Raw genomic sequence first — 15888 nt, 5'->3', positions numbered from 1 at the left:
CTGAGCTTGTTACAGTAAGTGAGACCAAGGTACAGAAGTTAGCTAGGAAATTCTAGTTCCTTTATATTAAGAATGAGCATGATCCTTGGCATCTAACAAGGTCATGGTTTTGTCAGAATAAAATGGAAAGAATGTTGTATTAATCTGTCCAGGTTTTTAAACTACTCTGATAGAGGGAAATTGTATTAAAGAGCTCAATGAAAAAGAGGCATTGTGCTAAAATATAAAAGCTATCTAATGGCTTTGTCTGCTGTTATGAAAGTAATAATTTTAATAGACCAATTAATAGATTAATTAAAAATCATATTATTCATCTTACTATATGGTATTTACTAATTTTCTATAGTTCTAAATTTCCCAATGAAGATGCTACCTCTGAGAAATGTAGCTTATGTTTATGTTTCAATTCTAAGATAAGGCCACAAGATCATTTATGCAGTTTAAATTACAGCAGTGCTGTGTGTCTACTTGAGAATATAAAAAAAGAAATATCTTCTTAGCATGAATAAAGTCAATAACTAAAGCATTGATATAATGTTTTTTTTAAAGTGTAAGAGTGTCTGTCAGTTTAAGAAATTAATTAAAACTAAATGTATACTTGATCTGACACAAAATGTTAAAGATCCAGCCATTCAAAAATGCGCAGAGTACACCGCATCAAAACATGATGGGCGTGGTGCATCATACCGCAACATGATAATAGTATCTGGAAGCACCTTGTAAAACCGCCAGGGGGAGATAATAAAGCTTAACATCCCATGTACAGTACAGCATTTGAACTGTCACCAGAAAACGCCCGGTTTCGAATCACTGCTGAGGACAATCTTTTTCCAATTAAGAATTTAAGTTGTATACTCATTAGACTTTTAATAATTTTAAACTATGTATTACAGCATGTTAATCATTAAACATTAAAAGTCAGTATATTTTATAAAAGCAAGATTGCTCAGGTGGACAAAAGTACACAACCTTCCACATTCATCATAAATATTTTAATTATGCATAAATATTTGATGCATCAGTCTTTAACTTGGTAACTTACATGGGTTCTGGTTTTAACGTGCTTGTTCTAACATTATTAAGCTTATATTGTGCACTTCATAAAAAGTTATGACATTTTATCCTTTCCTAAGAATATGTACAGTAGTAAGAACACCACTTGCTGTTACTGTAAAACAATAAAAGTTCTTCTTCTTCGCATTTTCCCACTTATGGGGGGTCTGCTTGTTTGCACCGATTTTTCTATTTCATACAGTCTGCGGCATCTCGGCAGGTGACTTTTGAGAGGCCCATGTTGTCTTTCAGTCAATCCACCCAGTGCGTAAATGATCATCCACAGGGCCAGCAGCCTTCCACATTCAATTCGAGGGCAGTCTTTGTCATTGATGTGTCATTGCTGCGGAGCACGTGTCCATACCATCGCAGGCGCGATTCCCTCATTTTCTCAGTGATTGGAGCGACCTTAAGTGTTTTTCGCACCTCTTAATTCATGACATTGTCTAGTCTTGTCAAGCTGAGGGTCCATCGCAGCATCTTCATTTCCATTGTATGGAGTGCCTGTTCATGTTTCTTTGTTGTTGGCCAGCATTCAGTTCCATATAGGGCGACTGGTCTGACCACTGAGCGGTAGACTTTGCGTTTTAGGTGCAAAGGGATCTTCTTGTCGCACAGTACTCCAGTGACCTGCCACCATTTCATCCAAGCAGCACTGACTCACGTCTTGACATCTTGGAGGGTAGTGCAGTCGGAGTTGACACATGAGCTTAGGTACTTGAACTGGGTCACTTTGTTCAGTTGGACCCCACCAGCTGCAATTGTGCCATCAGTTTGATCACCACTTTTCAGATACTCTGTCTTCTTGATGTTACATTTCATCCCGAATTGTTCAAGGCGCGTCTTCCACTCCTGTACTTGCTGTTTGAGGCCGTGTCGTGTTTCACTTGCTATCATAACATCATTGGCATACAATAGCATCCATGGATGCCTCGTTTGGATATCTTTGGTCACTGTATCCATGCAAAGTATGAAGAGCAGAGGAGACAAGGCTGAGCCTTGGTGGACACCAACATTGATCGGGAAGGTGTCTGAGGTTCCAGCTGCGCAACGTACTGAACTAGTGGCCTTTTGGTACAGGAGCTTTGTCCAGCTGACATAGGCTTCGGGGACGTAGTGCTGTCGCAGCGCCAGTCAGATGAGATCATGCGGTACCCTGTCGAATGCCTTTTCCAGGTCGAGAAATGCCAAGTGGATCATTTTCCTCTTCTCGTGGTGCCTTTCCATCAGTAAGCAGGCTGCGTGTATGGCGTCTGTTGTTCCGCAGTTTTCCACAAAGCTTGGTTTGGCGAGATATCGACGATGGTTCTTAGTAGTGGGTCCAGCACACACTTGAAAATCTTCATTGTATGGCACAGCAGCCGGATCGGCCTGTAATTGGAGCAGTTGTTAACGTCACCTTTGCCTTTCCTAATTGGCACTGTGATGCTGGTTTGCCACGTTTCGGCCTGTTTCGGGTGCCTTTTCCTCTGTGATCTTGTTGAAGAGGTCCGCGACCCATGCTGCTCCTTGTGCTCAAAGGAGTTTCCATACTTCAGCTGAGATGTCATCCAGGCCAGTTGCTTTGCAACTTTTTATCTTGTTGATGGCGGTGGTTACTTCTGCGATTGTGATGGTGGGTACTGGGCTGGAGGTGGAATTGGCTGCTGGTAGTGGAGGATGCAGAAATTCCTTGTTGCATATTTTCTAGAAGTAGTTCTTCCAGCGCCGTAAAACAATAAAAGTTGTACTGATTTAATACCACTTGATAGTAATATTAATATGGAGTCGTGTAACTAAGCAGCTAAAATATTTTGGAAACATATTTTGGACATTTTGGAAACATTTTGACTTTCGTTTTTTTTTTAAACCTTGCATTGTTCTTATAGTGGTAATGGAGAACATCGTATCATATGTTGATATGTTGAAATCGTATCATGACAGTTAAGATGTGTTACACCTTCAACTAAGCCCATGACTGTTGTTTACTATATTGAGACGAGGTTGCGTAAACGGAAATTATTCTATACACTGAAGTGTTATAGAGCAGACACGTATATCGTCTCATACACTTGTGAAAATGTTCCAATTTTGATGTGATATGAAATATATTATTAATAATATTAATAATGAATGACCTTGGACAGGCTGTAAGCTCAAAGTATTACCGTAATTCACTTGTAAATGTCTGCATCGGTTTAACTCATTCAACCGTGATTACATGAAAGAATTTTGCCTGCCCTTTTCAGTTACAGCTTAAACTGTTAAGTGGTGTGTTGGTGTAATGGCTTTTGCCTTGCATTCTGGAGGTCTAGGATTCAAACCCAGCTGTCACCATCAGTTTTCTTTTAACATATAAACATTTCTTTGAAAAACTAAAATGCAAATATTAAGGACACTATATTGACATTTTTGATATTTCTAAACATAACAACATGTTTGAACCCAAGTGATTTTTTAATAACAATGAATAATTTCAAATTGCTTGTGTTTTAAAATTGTATTTTGTTCTTTCAGTGATTTGTCACTCACTGTTTTCACAACCTTCAATTTATAGGGGAGTTACACCCCACTGTTTTTATGTAAGATGTAAGACGTTATGTAGATGTAAGATGGCACCGACAGGGAAGGCAGCACATACTGTTTGCTCGGTGATTAGATATGACCGACAAACACTTAGACATAAGATCGAATATTGGCACAGTTAAATCTAGACCAATAATTACTGCCAACTATCTGGACTGTGGTGTCTCACCTGTACCTGTACTGGGAAGAAGACGCTGTCGTAGGAAGAGGGGTAAACGGGCATGCGTTCTGGTAAGATTGAGGCAGCACAGCAATCATGCCCCGCTCCCGAGTATACTTCTTGCTAATGTTCAGTCACTGTACAATAAACTGGATGAACTGAGAGCAAGGGTTGCTTTCCAACGGGACACCAAGAAATGCAACATGCTGGCGTTTACTGAAACCTGGCTTGACCCGTCTATTCCAGACTCTGCTATCTTCCCGGGAGGATTTTCTATTTACCTTCAAGACAGAACAACGGATTTGGGTAAGAGCAAAGGGGTATGCTTCATGGTAAACAATTCCTGGTGCACAGATGTGGAGATTATTTCAACATCATGCTCTATACATCTTGAAAATTGACAATAAAATGTCACCCTTTCTATCTACCGAGGGAGCTCACATTGGTAGTTCTCACAGTGGTGTATATTCTGCCTCAGGCAAATTTCACAAAGGCACTGGATGAACTACACTGTCACCTTAACAGACATGAGAATACACATCCTGAGGGGGCATTCATCATAACGGGTGATTTCAACGGTGCAAACTTGAAGAAAACAATGTATAATCTACATCAACACATCGACTGCCCGATGCGTGGAACAAATACGTTGGACAATGTTTACACTCCCTTCTGGGATGGTTACAAAGCCATCTGCTGAAAGACTTCCTTTCAGCAGATCCAATCATGCCTCCATTCTGTTACTTCCCGTTTACAAGTAGAAGCTTAAACAGGAGAGGCCAGCGTTAAGAATCATTCAACATTGGTTGGATGAATCGGATTTTATATTAAATCAATGTTTTGCTACCACTGATTGACAGATCTTCCGCAAAGGTAATGGAAATAATATCAATCTGTATATGGACTATGTTACTGGCTACATCAGTAAATGCATTGAAGATGTGGTTCCCAGGATTACTGTTCCCACATATCCAAATCAGAAACCATGGGTAAATGGCGAGATACGTGCCAAACTTAAAGCTAGGACAGTTGCTTTCAATTCTGGTGATAGGGATAAATACAAAAAATCCCGATACGACCTCAGGAAAGCTATCAAAATAGCTAAATACAACTACAGAGTAAAATTTGAGTCATATTATCATGGCTGCAACACATGGAACATGTGGAGTGGTATGCAGACCATTACAGACTACAAAACGCAACCCAGCTATATCGCACAACAGTCTGCTTCTCTTCCTGATGAGCTAAATTCTTTCTATGCTCGGTTTGAGGTCAGTAACGCAGATCCAGTCAGGAAGATTCCAGAAATCCAAGAGGAAACCCACTGATCATATCCAGAGCAGATGTGTATAAAGTTTTTAAAAAGACCGATCCACGCAAGGATCCCTGATGCTATCCCTGGCCGTGTTCTGAAGGCATGCGCAGGCCAGCAGGCAGATGTCTTCTCGGACATATTCAATCTCTCTATAGCTCAGTCTATAGTTCCTTCCTGGTTTAAGAAAACCACCATTTTCCCTATTCCCAAGAACCCAGAGTCAGCTGCCTGAATGACTACCGCCCTGTTGTACTCACATCAGTTATCACGAAGTGCTTTGAGCAGATGGTCAAAGCATACATCACCTCCTCACTGCCTGACACTCTAGACCTACTGCAATTTGCGTATCGCCAGAACAGGTCAACAGAAGATGCTATTGTCACTGCCCTCCATACTGCCCTCTCACACCTGGATAAGAAAGGAATATATGTAAGAATGCTATTTGTTGATTACAGCTCAGATTGCAATATCATAGTGTCCTCAAGGCTTGTCATCAAGCTCCAGGACCTGGGACTTAACACCTCCATCTGTAATTGTGTCCTGGACTTCTTGATGGAACGTCCGCAGGTGGTGAGGGTGGGCACCAACATATCCTCTACCCTGACTCTAAACACTGGATCCCCCCAAGGCTGTGTACTTAGCCCTGTCCTCTACTCCTTATTTACCCATGATTGCCAGGCATAACTCAAACTCCATCATTAAGTTTGCAGATGATACAACAGTCATCGGCCTGATCACAGATGGTGAAGAGTCTGCGTACAGGGAGGAGGTTAAAACCCTGGCAGCATGGTGCCAGGAGAACAACCTCTCTCTGAGCATCAGTAAGACTAAGGAGATGATTGTGGACTATAGGAAACACCAGGGAGGAGATCACACACCTATCTATATCAATGGAACTGCAGTGGAGAGGGTCAGCAGTTTTAAGCTGCTGGGAGTTAACATCTCAGAGGACTTAACCTGGACCCACCACACCAACACCAACACCAAAACAGCACAGCAGCACCTATTCTTTCTCTGCAGGCTAAAGAAGTTCAGCATGCCATCACATATCCAGGCCAGCTTCTACAGGTGCACTATTGAAAGCATCCTGACTTGTTGCATCACTGCCTGGTTTGGGAGCTGCTCTGCCCGGGATCGTAAAGTACTACAGAGGGTGGTGAAGTCAGCACAGCTCATTACCGGCTGTGAGCTACGAAACTTCCAGGATATCTACTCAGCTAGATGTCTTAAGAAGGCCAGGTCCATTCTCAAGGACCCCAGTCACCCCAGTTACAAACTGTTTTCTCCCCTACCGTCTGGTAAATGGTACCGAAGCATTCAGTCAAATTCCAACAGATTACGAAACAGCTTCTACCTCCAGGATATAAGACTACTATACAGCCAACCTGCAGCTCCTTTAGCAAATCACCCGTAATGGCTACATGGACATACAGTTTTCAATGTATTCAGCATACTGCACTACTTGGACATAATATATTGCATACATCATGGACACATAGCAGCAGTATTCATATTGAGTTTTATTCAATTTCTATTACATTATTATCTATTATTATGTAACCTTATTTTCATAACCTTAATTTTGTGATTTTTGTGATTCTTGTGATTTTTGTGAGCTCGCAGAAAAGACATTTCATTGCCAGCAACTACTGCTGCACACTGTATTGTTGTGCATTTGATAAATAAACTTTGATTTGATTTGATTTGTAAGCAGTTCTGCTCGGGGGATGGGATACATTTTCAGTAGCATGCTCTGTTGCCATTGTTGTTCTTTAACATAAGGCAACCAGCATTCAAATGTCCTGATTTTCTTAACACTCGTTTTTCCAGACTGTAGCTTTAAAAACTTGAACAAAGACATGCCCCATGCATAGAGCGCGATGTTGTATAGTTTTAAAGTCACTACGGTATAGCTTGTGGGAAATACATTTATTTGTCCTGCATCTAAGTTTAACTCCTTCAGAGCACCCTACATTACAAACTCCAAGCGATAAATTTGTCTATTGCTACAATTTCGACAGCAATGTAGTTAAAAGGAACATGTCAAAATGTTTCTAAAATAACCAGAAGTGAACGAGTTGAGGGATTTGATAATAACAGAGAAATCATAACAATGACCCAGTGTGCTAATCATGCATACCCAACTGAAAGAAGGACACTTAAATCGACACTAAAAGACTTTATTTTTTCATTGACCTGTTTTTTGTCTATCACTTATAAAAAGATCGATGACTGCAAGCACTTTTCCTCCCTCCCGGTGTAAGGTGACAATGCGTGAAAATGTTTTCTTTTTACTGGGAGTGTGAACATTGAGTGAGAACTGGGGCGTACAGTGAGACTAACACAGTGAGATTACTGAGAAGGATACTTTTCATTATATTCTCTATTTGTGTTCTCATCGGCGGTCATTAACCACACAGCTTTGTAGTAATAAACGTGCACTTTATTAACACAGTGCTCAGATTATGCTGGTCAAATGATTTTTTTAATTTTAAAAAAGAAATAAAAAATAAGATACAATGATGTGTTCCTGCTTAACTAAGACATTGCATGATTTTAAAAGCTATACAAACAGGATTAAATAGTTAATAACTGTATTGATTTGAGATACTACTTTTAAAGGTGTTATAAAATAAAGTTTGTTGTTTATTGTTATAGAGAAACATGATGAAACAGATTTTCCCTGGTTCAGAAAAAAAAAATCTAAAGTATACTAGTTAGTCACTTTTCTCACGCCCTCTTTGCTAAATGGCTTTGCATACTAATCTGATAAATCTAACTACCTGTTTTCTGTGCTTTCTCTAACCTGCTAGATTTCTAATTATTCTGAAAATCTTCTTCTTGAAATTAGTTATTTCTAAATACCGGTTTTCACTGTTGACATCTTTCAGTAAATCTACGACAAAATATAAACTTACTGTAGCTCAATCTCACAGTTCATCCTGCTACCAACATTGAATAAAAAAATCTTTAGATTTCTATAATTATGTCTATATTTAGTGGTTTCATTACTGACAAAGGCTAAACTTTCTTGGAAAAATGTGTTTTATGTGTTGCAAAAAACTGACTTGCTTAAAAACAAATATATATATTTACAAATCCTGGCAATCTACCTGAATACCCAACTATTTGAGAGGTCCTCCATGAAACCATGTTTGCTATTAATTCATATACAGTAAGGCTCTCTGACAGAATTGCTGTTTTTTATGTGTGCTAATTTTCTGACTCTATCTCATCAAACCTTCATACTCTCCCTGCCAGAAACACACCTGATTACTCAAGCCCCTCATTCTCTACCAAATCTATTTCATGTTTGTATGTTCTTTTGTAACACACACCTTTCTTTGATTTTTTTTTGTATATCTAGGCTTTTGCAAGTGTTTCTGCATCCCTCTTCTGCACTATGTCTAGTCATGGCTTTTTTTCTGTTTGGTTATGTCAAAGTAACACCTGCATCATTTCTAAAACTTACATTTATTTAATAATGTTTCTTTATTAGCCCTATACAATTTCTTGCATTAGGAATGCGTCTTTTCGCATACCCCAGCTTTTCTCCAGGGAGACACAGACACAGAGACAGGGAGAGAAGCTTGGGGTCAGAGCGCAGGGTCTGCCATTGTACGGCGCCCCTGGAGCAGTTATAGGGCCTTGCTCAGGGGCCCAATGGAGTAGGATTCCTCTGCCGGCCGCGGGATTTGAACTGGCAACCTTCCGGTCAGAGGCGCAGATCCTTAGCCACAGAGCCACCGCTCTGCCCCCATTTACACCTTTAACGGCCTTAATTTTCATTTGCCTTAATTTGTAGACTGAATTATAGTTTTAGCCTTAAAAAGCTTAAGTTTTCTCTATCTTTTGTTTCTTGTCCTACAGCTGTTATTATTGATCACCGAATTATTGCACTTGACATGACTTTTGTCATTCACTCTTTCCTGAACGTCTATGACAAACAGAGATAGTGCTGTCTCTGCAGTGATCTTTTGTAGCTGAAATTTCACTGTTTAAACGAATAAGAAATTAGATTGTTCATAAATCTAATCACATATTCTACATAAACACAACGTAATTGCTCTCTGAAAATGCTTTTTTTCTTGTTCGTTTTGGAGACCTTGATCGAAACTGATTTGAGATGTCAAAAAGGATTTATTTTCTATTTGTATTCCTGTTGCAGAAAAGTGTGCATTTCCTACATTGCTTTGTTTGTCGAGATTTTAACTTTACTCTAAATCTTGCACTAATTACTAGCAGTAAATACTGACATTTTGCTTCCCCTTTACCACAAAAATAGATTTGTATTGTTGCTGGGATTAACTTTTTTTTCATACATGTCTCTTCCTACTGCGATTCGGTCATGGAATGGTTAAAGATGGCTATATGTCAGGCACCCAGAGTGGGAAGATGCCTCCCCCCTCCTCCTTTCCTCTGCCTGCCTTACCTGTTCTCATTTTTAACCATTCTGTGTCTGAATCACACTGGGAGAGAGAAGGGAGAGACAGAAAAGGGAAAACTGAAAAAAAGTGTACTCTGGATTTTTGATAGTCAGATTTAACATATGGTTGAACAGTCTTGCTAAATAATGTTTTACATGTTGTGGAACTGCAACAATTTATCATAGTGCAAACTGTAATACTAACTATTGATAACTGTAATGCATCCGGCTGACATAACAGGTTGTGCTTTATTTATTTGAGCAGAAAGTCACCATGCTCTTACAAGCAGCTCTGTTAAGCAGAGCTTGTGTTAACACATCACACTCTTTGAATGAGTTTTAATCAACTTTGTCTGTCAGTGAGAAAAATGACCGAGGGCGCTTTTCCTTCCCCTCTGGTGCAAGGTGACAATGCGGGAAACAGGTTTTTTATTTTACTGGGAGTGTGAACATTGAGTGAGCACTGGGGCATACAGGGAGATTAACACAGTGAGATTACTTCGATGGATAGTTTTAGTAAATATGTTGACAAATATCTGAATTGTTTGCAAGATAAAATTGTATCCAACTCTGAATCTGCTACGTGACCTTGTCCCTGTGAAATTGTGGGAAAGAGGTTTGGTGGGCATTGTAGTGACCATAGAGTGTTTTAATACACTGTACAGTGTAACAGTATAAAGCAAGTATGTTTTTATTGTTTGTAATTGCTATTCTTGCAAATAAATGTTGTATTCAGTTTGCTTTTGTGTGGTAGCTGATGTGTTAGCTGGTGGGTAAATGTTCAAGGTGAAAATTCATCCACAAGGAGTGTACCTTTTAAGCAGAGAAGACTGCACCAAGACCGCACCAAACTTTTTCAGCTTTGTATGTCGCTCAAGCTAATTCTCTTTGACACTTTCTTTAGTCATAGAGGTGGGAAGACGCCTCCCCCCTCCCATTCCCTCAGCCTGCCTAGCCAGTTCATATTTTTAACCATTCTGTTTGAATCACAGCAGGTGAGAGAGAGTAGGGAGAGAGAAAAAAAGCAAACCCTGTTTTTTTATAGTCAGATTTAACGTATGTTTGAACACAGTCTTGCAAATTAATGTTTTTAGATGTGGAAGTGCAACAATTTATCACAGTGCAAATTTCAATACGAATTAGTAATTACTAATAGTTTATGCACCTGGCGCCTGACTTTATTTAGATGTATATAAAATATTGAACTGTGACATAACAGTCAGAAATACAATCGGCGCTGACCTCTTCTCTGACTGAACTCAGTTGGCGGTGTGCTGTTTTCTCAATCACCTGCTAATTTGTTTCACACCACAGGAAGACAGGAAAAAGTAATTGTACTGTATCTGTACGAAATGCGTGTTGCGTTTACGAAATTAAAGTGTTTAAGATGTTTAATTAAAAAGTTTAAAAAAACTTACAGCTTACACAAAGATTCTAAGATGATTTTGTGTTTTTTAACTAAACCCATTTTTATGGGTTTTAAAACCATGCAATATCTATTTGAGGCACATATGTTATTGATTCCTATTTTTGATTTTCTTAAAATTAAAAAAATCAGTTGCCCATCAGGCCGCACAATATTATGTTACATTTTTTAGGTTTTAGAGACACTTCAGAAGACTCCAACTGATGCATAAAAAATACAGCATAATGCCTTCTCGCGTTATGAAGTCACTTGCACCTGGGATCTGCTTTATTCAAACTAAAGTTTCTAAAAATGCAACCAGGTACTAAACATTGTTTAAATAAAAGCTGTGAAAAGGCTCTGTGTCATTTTTGTCATACTTACCTGGCAGGGGCAACACCATGATCACGCAGGTGGTTTGCCCGGGGCGAGGCGCAGCCACTGCACTCTGGCTGTGCTGACCCCTGCAAATTCCCTTACTGTGGGAATCTCAACTGCACAATTTCTGCTCCAGGGGGACTGCGTTCGTGCTCTCTTTTCATCAATTTGGGATCAATAAAGTCAATTTCTCTATTTGTTCACAAAGTTATTGACATTCTGAAACATCATGTCTCATAAATAGGTATTTTAATAACAGAAGCTTATGAAAAATAAAAAAAATTACTTTGAAAAAGATACAAGCTTGAAATTATTTTTATTAAATTAATACTGTTAATAATGACCAGACACATTATTATAGTTTCAGTGGTATTTTTAATACCACTTTGTTATTCTTGATTCTAATTACAATATATACGATTTTGCTTTAAGGTTTGAGGTGTCTGTTTAATTACCCCACTGAGTAAAATGTTTTGAATTCAATCGGTTGAACAGTTGGCAGTATTCACGTTTGCTAATTCACAATTTTATTTCATTATTAATATAAATTAACATTGAATGTGTTATAATATATATTAAAAAACATTAATATAGTGTACATAATACTTCATCATGCGTGAATGTGTCAAATTAAAAATAAAACATGTTTACAAAGAAAGTAGATTACAATAATACTACCAGCTATATAAAGACATATTTCAAGATAATTAAATTAATATAGTTATTAATTTCTTTAGATAAGAAATTCCTTATTATATTCTTTATTTAGCAGATTCTAAAATGTATGAGGCTTTTTACTTCAATAACAAGTACAAGTATTCATATAAAAGGTTAAAACATGGAATACAGAGGCAGTTTCAGAAATTAAACAGAGGTCTGGAACCCATTACACCAACGTGCTGCTTGACAACTAAAGCTAAAACTGAACAGGGCAGTCAAAAAATTTCCTAGCAATCATGGGTGAATGAGTCAAATAGATGCAGATGTTTACAAAGAAAGTGTACTACTGTGATAATTTGAGCTATATGTATATAATTATATCGTTATTAATTTCTTTAGATACGCAATTTCATTATTATATTATATTATATTATATTATATTATATTATATTATATTATATTATATTATATTATATTATATTATATTACCTATTAATCAGACTCTAAAAAGTATGTGTTTCTTTTACTGTGATAACGAGTGCAAGTATTCATAGAAAAAGTTATCACTTAACTCACTTAACTTTGAACGTGTTGTGATATTTAGACAGACCAACAAATTCAATATAGTGTGGATAATATTTACTTAGTTTTTCAAATTAATATTTATTTGTTAAAGAAAATGCATGATGAGAGCTAGGTTCAAAGCCCCATCCTCTAGCATGCAAGGCACACACCTAACCCATTACATCAATGTGCCGCTTAACATCTTAAGCTATAACTGAACAGGGCAGTCAAAAAGTTCCCAAGTAATGACGGGTGAATGATTCAATTGATGCAGATGTTTACAAAGAAAGTGTACTGCTGTGATAATTTGAGATACTGTATATGAATATAATTATATAGTTATTAATTTCTTTAGATACACGATTCCATATTATATTCCCTATGAATCCAATTCTAAAAAGTATGCGTTAGTTTTACTGCAATAACAAGCGCAAATATACATAGAAAAGGTTAAAACATTATAACTTTTTATGACGTATATAAACTTAATTTAGTCAAAAGGAGCATGTAAAAACTATTCCAAAATAACCACAGTACGTAACGAAATGAAAGGCTTTGATGCTTAAAATGTTTAGGAGGAAAGTGGAATACTGGTGTGTATTTTTTTATTTAAACTACCAATACCAGCCATATACAGTTTACATAATATGTTTATGTTCCCAAATTAATATAGTTTATGACCTTCAGATGCGTTATGCTCCACTTTTTTTATACTGAGCTACAAAAATTTCCCTTTAGTTGTAAAATTCCATATTAATATTCAATATTAAGCAGATTAAAACATACACAGTAAAGACATTAAATGAAGCAATCATTTCACTAACATCAAATGCACCACGAGTGCCCCTGTCGGTCATTTTGGCCATTTTGCTGCGGTGAACGTGGTGAACTGTTCACGTGGTGAACTGTAGATAATTCTAAGCGGTACGGGGTTGTACCATGCATTTTGAATGGCTGCATCTGTAAATGTTAATGTGCCTGTTCTGTTAGCACGATTGTTTACTATTTAATGATCCCTGATATAGATTTAGAAGGTGTTGATGCAGTACAACATTCTAGTAACTAAGGCTTCAATCTAGTGTTTTAAGTAAGAAATGTCTGTAGCATTTTCACCTCAGCAAATTAAAAAAAAATGAATGTCCTTGTTGCTAGAGGAACAGCTTGTTAAAAATGAAGTGATCGAAATTACATGTAACAGTTTTTTTTTTCCTATGAGAAAAGCAAGTGGTGTAGTTTCTGCTCATTCTCCAATGAAGACTTGCAATGAAGGTTATGTTTTGGAAACTATATAAGAAACCAGATGAGGACCATTAGCCTAATCATTTGTGACTGATTGCACTTCTGTCACTTCTCTTTCACAGGTGGATGCCCATGGAAATATTCTACTTACCACCCTCGAAATTAGAAATGAGGTCAGTGGCTCAGAAGTGTTGACAGGCCTTAATGACCCGCGAGCCACAATGTTTTCCTATGACAGTGCCAGCATCCAGTACAGGAAACCAATAACAAGTCGGGATATCTATGGAAGAAGTGCTGCTGAGAGACATATGGTGCATAAGAAGGGGCGCTTACGGAGGAGGGCATCTCAGCTGAAAATTAAGATACCTGACTTGACTGACGTTAATGCCATAGACAAATGGTCCAGGGTTATTTTCCCTATCACATTTACTTTTTTTAATGTTGTGTACTGGCTTTATTATGTCCATTAGTGTGGTTACATTATTCACTTCAACTACAGTAGATGTTTTAGTTTTTCAGATGGTTTCATTTATGTATGGTCCCTAAAGGATTGCAGTAAATTAAATTAAATTGCTAAGTCGAGGTAAGGTATTCAGCCACTACTTTCCCTGTATGTGTACACAGTAGGTATAAGCTGAAGATGGAGGATTTGAAATTATTTTTTTTAAGAAATGACACATTACTTTGAATATATACATTTAGAAACAACACTCACATAAGTCCTATAGCATTTGCTTCCAATAGTATCCTCCCATATAAAATAGTATAGTGTAATGTAGTACTGCTAAATGTATAGACTCTTGTCTTCTCTTGTGAATCTTGTGTTACACCAAAACACTACAGAATACTCTGATATTTTGTATGGGAAGCCATATTTTCACATTTAATGTTCATGTTTTTGGATGGAATTAAATATTGTATTTTAATATATAGTTTTAGTTAAAATTATTATTTTTATTATTATTATTATTATTATTATTATTATTATTATTATTATTATTATTATTATTATTATTATTATTATTATAAAATGAAAGAAGTACGAATCTGAGGCTCAGTTTTCTGTCAGCATATTGTGGGTAAGTTGCCTGCTCCATTTAATATGGCATGGACCATTTGCCCATAGGGAAAATAAGAGCCTTAGTGTTTTGTGTAATCAATGTCCTGTGAACAGTCAATCCTAGTTAATTTTAGATTTAGCCTCATCTTAAGCAAGGCCTGCTTTTTACAAGGCTATTATGTATAATATGATAAAACAGCTTTGTGTTCATTTTATAGGCTAGATTCATGTGACTATACATGCTTTTTAAATTGAAATATTGAGCCTGAAGTTTTTTTTTATATTTTCTCAGTCCAAAGCTTGTGTGATTAGCAAGGTTCATTTCAGGAGCCTAATTTGCATAATAATAATGGGCTTTTGTGTTTTCAAATCTCAAGTTAATAGTACTATTTAGATGTAGATAGAATAATATTGATTTGAGTCTTCTGATATCAAATGAAATGTGTGAAAGTTGTATATTTTCTGACATATATGAGCATATGTAATTTTCTTTAAAGGAAATCAGGTATAGACTGATTTGAGACTTCATATATTAAAAACCTTGTATTAATCCTTTTAGCACATACTTGTTTGAAATGGATCCCTCTCTAAATCAATTCACTTTAAAAGAGGAATCAGCAATGTAGAAGCTCATGATTTATTGTGATATTCTTTGGGCAAAAGTTCAACAAGCCACTAAAGCTTCTGCTATCCATTAATCTTTTGAAATTCAAGACTAGACACCCTAATGCTTGTATGTGATTTTTTATCATTAAGGCTGGATTTCTTCCAGATGAAAATACCTCAAGATGTCCTCTTTGTCTTATAATATATGAATAGGTTGTGGCTACAATTTTAAAATTCCATCAAAAGCATTATACCACTGTTATTGTATTGATTAGCTGCATTATCTTTCATTTAAACTTCTATTTGTTTTAATTTATGTAGTCCTCTTGTTAATGATGGGATACTATGGACATTAGTGTATGTTTTATCAGGGTTTGCATAAAATAAACAACAGGAGAAAAAATAATTTCACTGGACACATGAACTGCCAGCTCTCTTTCTCATGGCTGAATATTGT

The 15888-nt window shown here is 37.0% G+C and overlaps 1 protein-coding gene and 1 non-coding gene across 2 annotated transcripts in view; both read left to right on the top strand.

The window, feature by feature from the left end:
• Positions 1 to 14639, top strand: part of gabrb1 (gamma-aminobutyric acid type A receptor subunit beta1) — a 445034-nt gene extending 430395 nt beyond the window's left edge. Inside the window, exon 9 of the mRNA XM_088627363.1 lies at positions 13888 to 14639. Coding sequence (XP_088483489.1) covers positions 13888 to 14235 — 348 coding nt within the window. The 3' untranslated portion in view covers positions 14236 to 14639. The remainder of the gene's footprint in view (positions 1 to 13887) is intronic.
• Positions 11301 to 11464, top strand: LOC148677857 (U1 spliceosomal RNA). The gene has a single exon (XR_015940211.1). It is a non-coding gene; the product is annotated as a U1 spliceosomal RNA (small nuclear RNA).
• Positions 14640 to 15888: the final 1249 nt, after the last annotated feature.

This window comes from Lepisosteus platostomus, chromosome 1, assembly GCF_059453375.1.
Source record: "Lepisosteus platostomus isolate fLepPlt1 chromosome 1, fLepPlt1.hap1, whole genome shotgun sequence".
Classification (NCBI taxonomy): Eukaryota; Metazoa; Chordata; class Actinopteri; order Semionotiformes; family Lepisosteidae; genus Lepisosteus; species Lepisosteus platostomus.
Note: the sequence above shows the minus strand (reverse complement) of the source record. Positions and strands in the feature narration are given on the sequence as shown.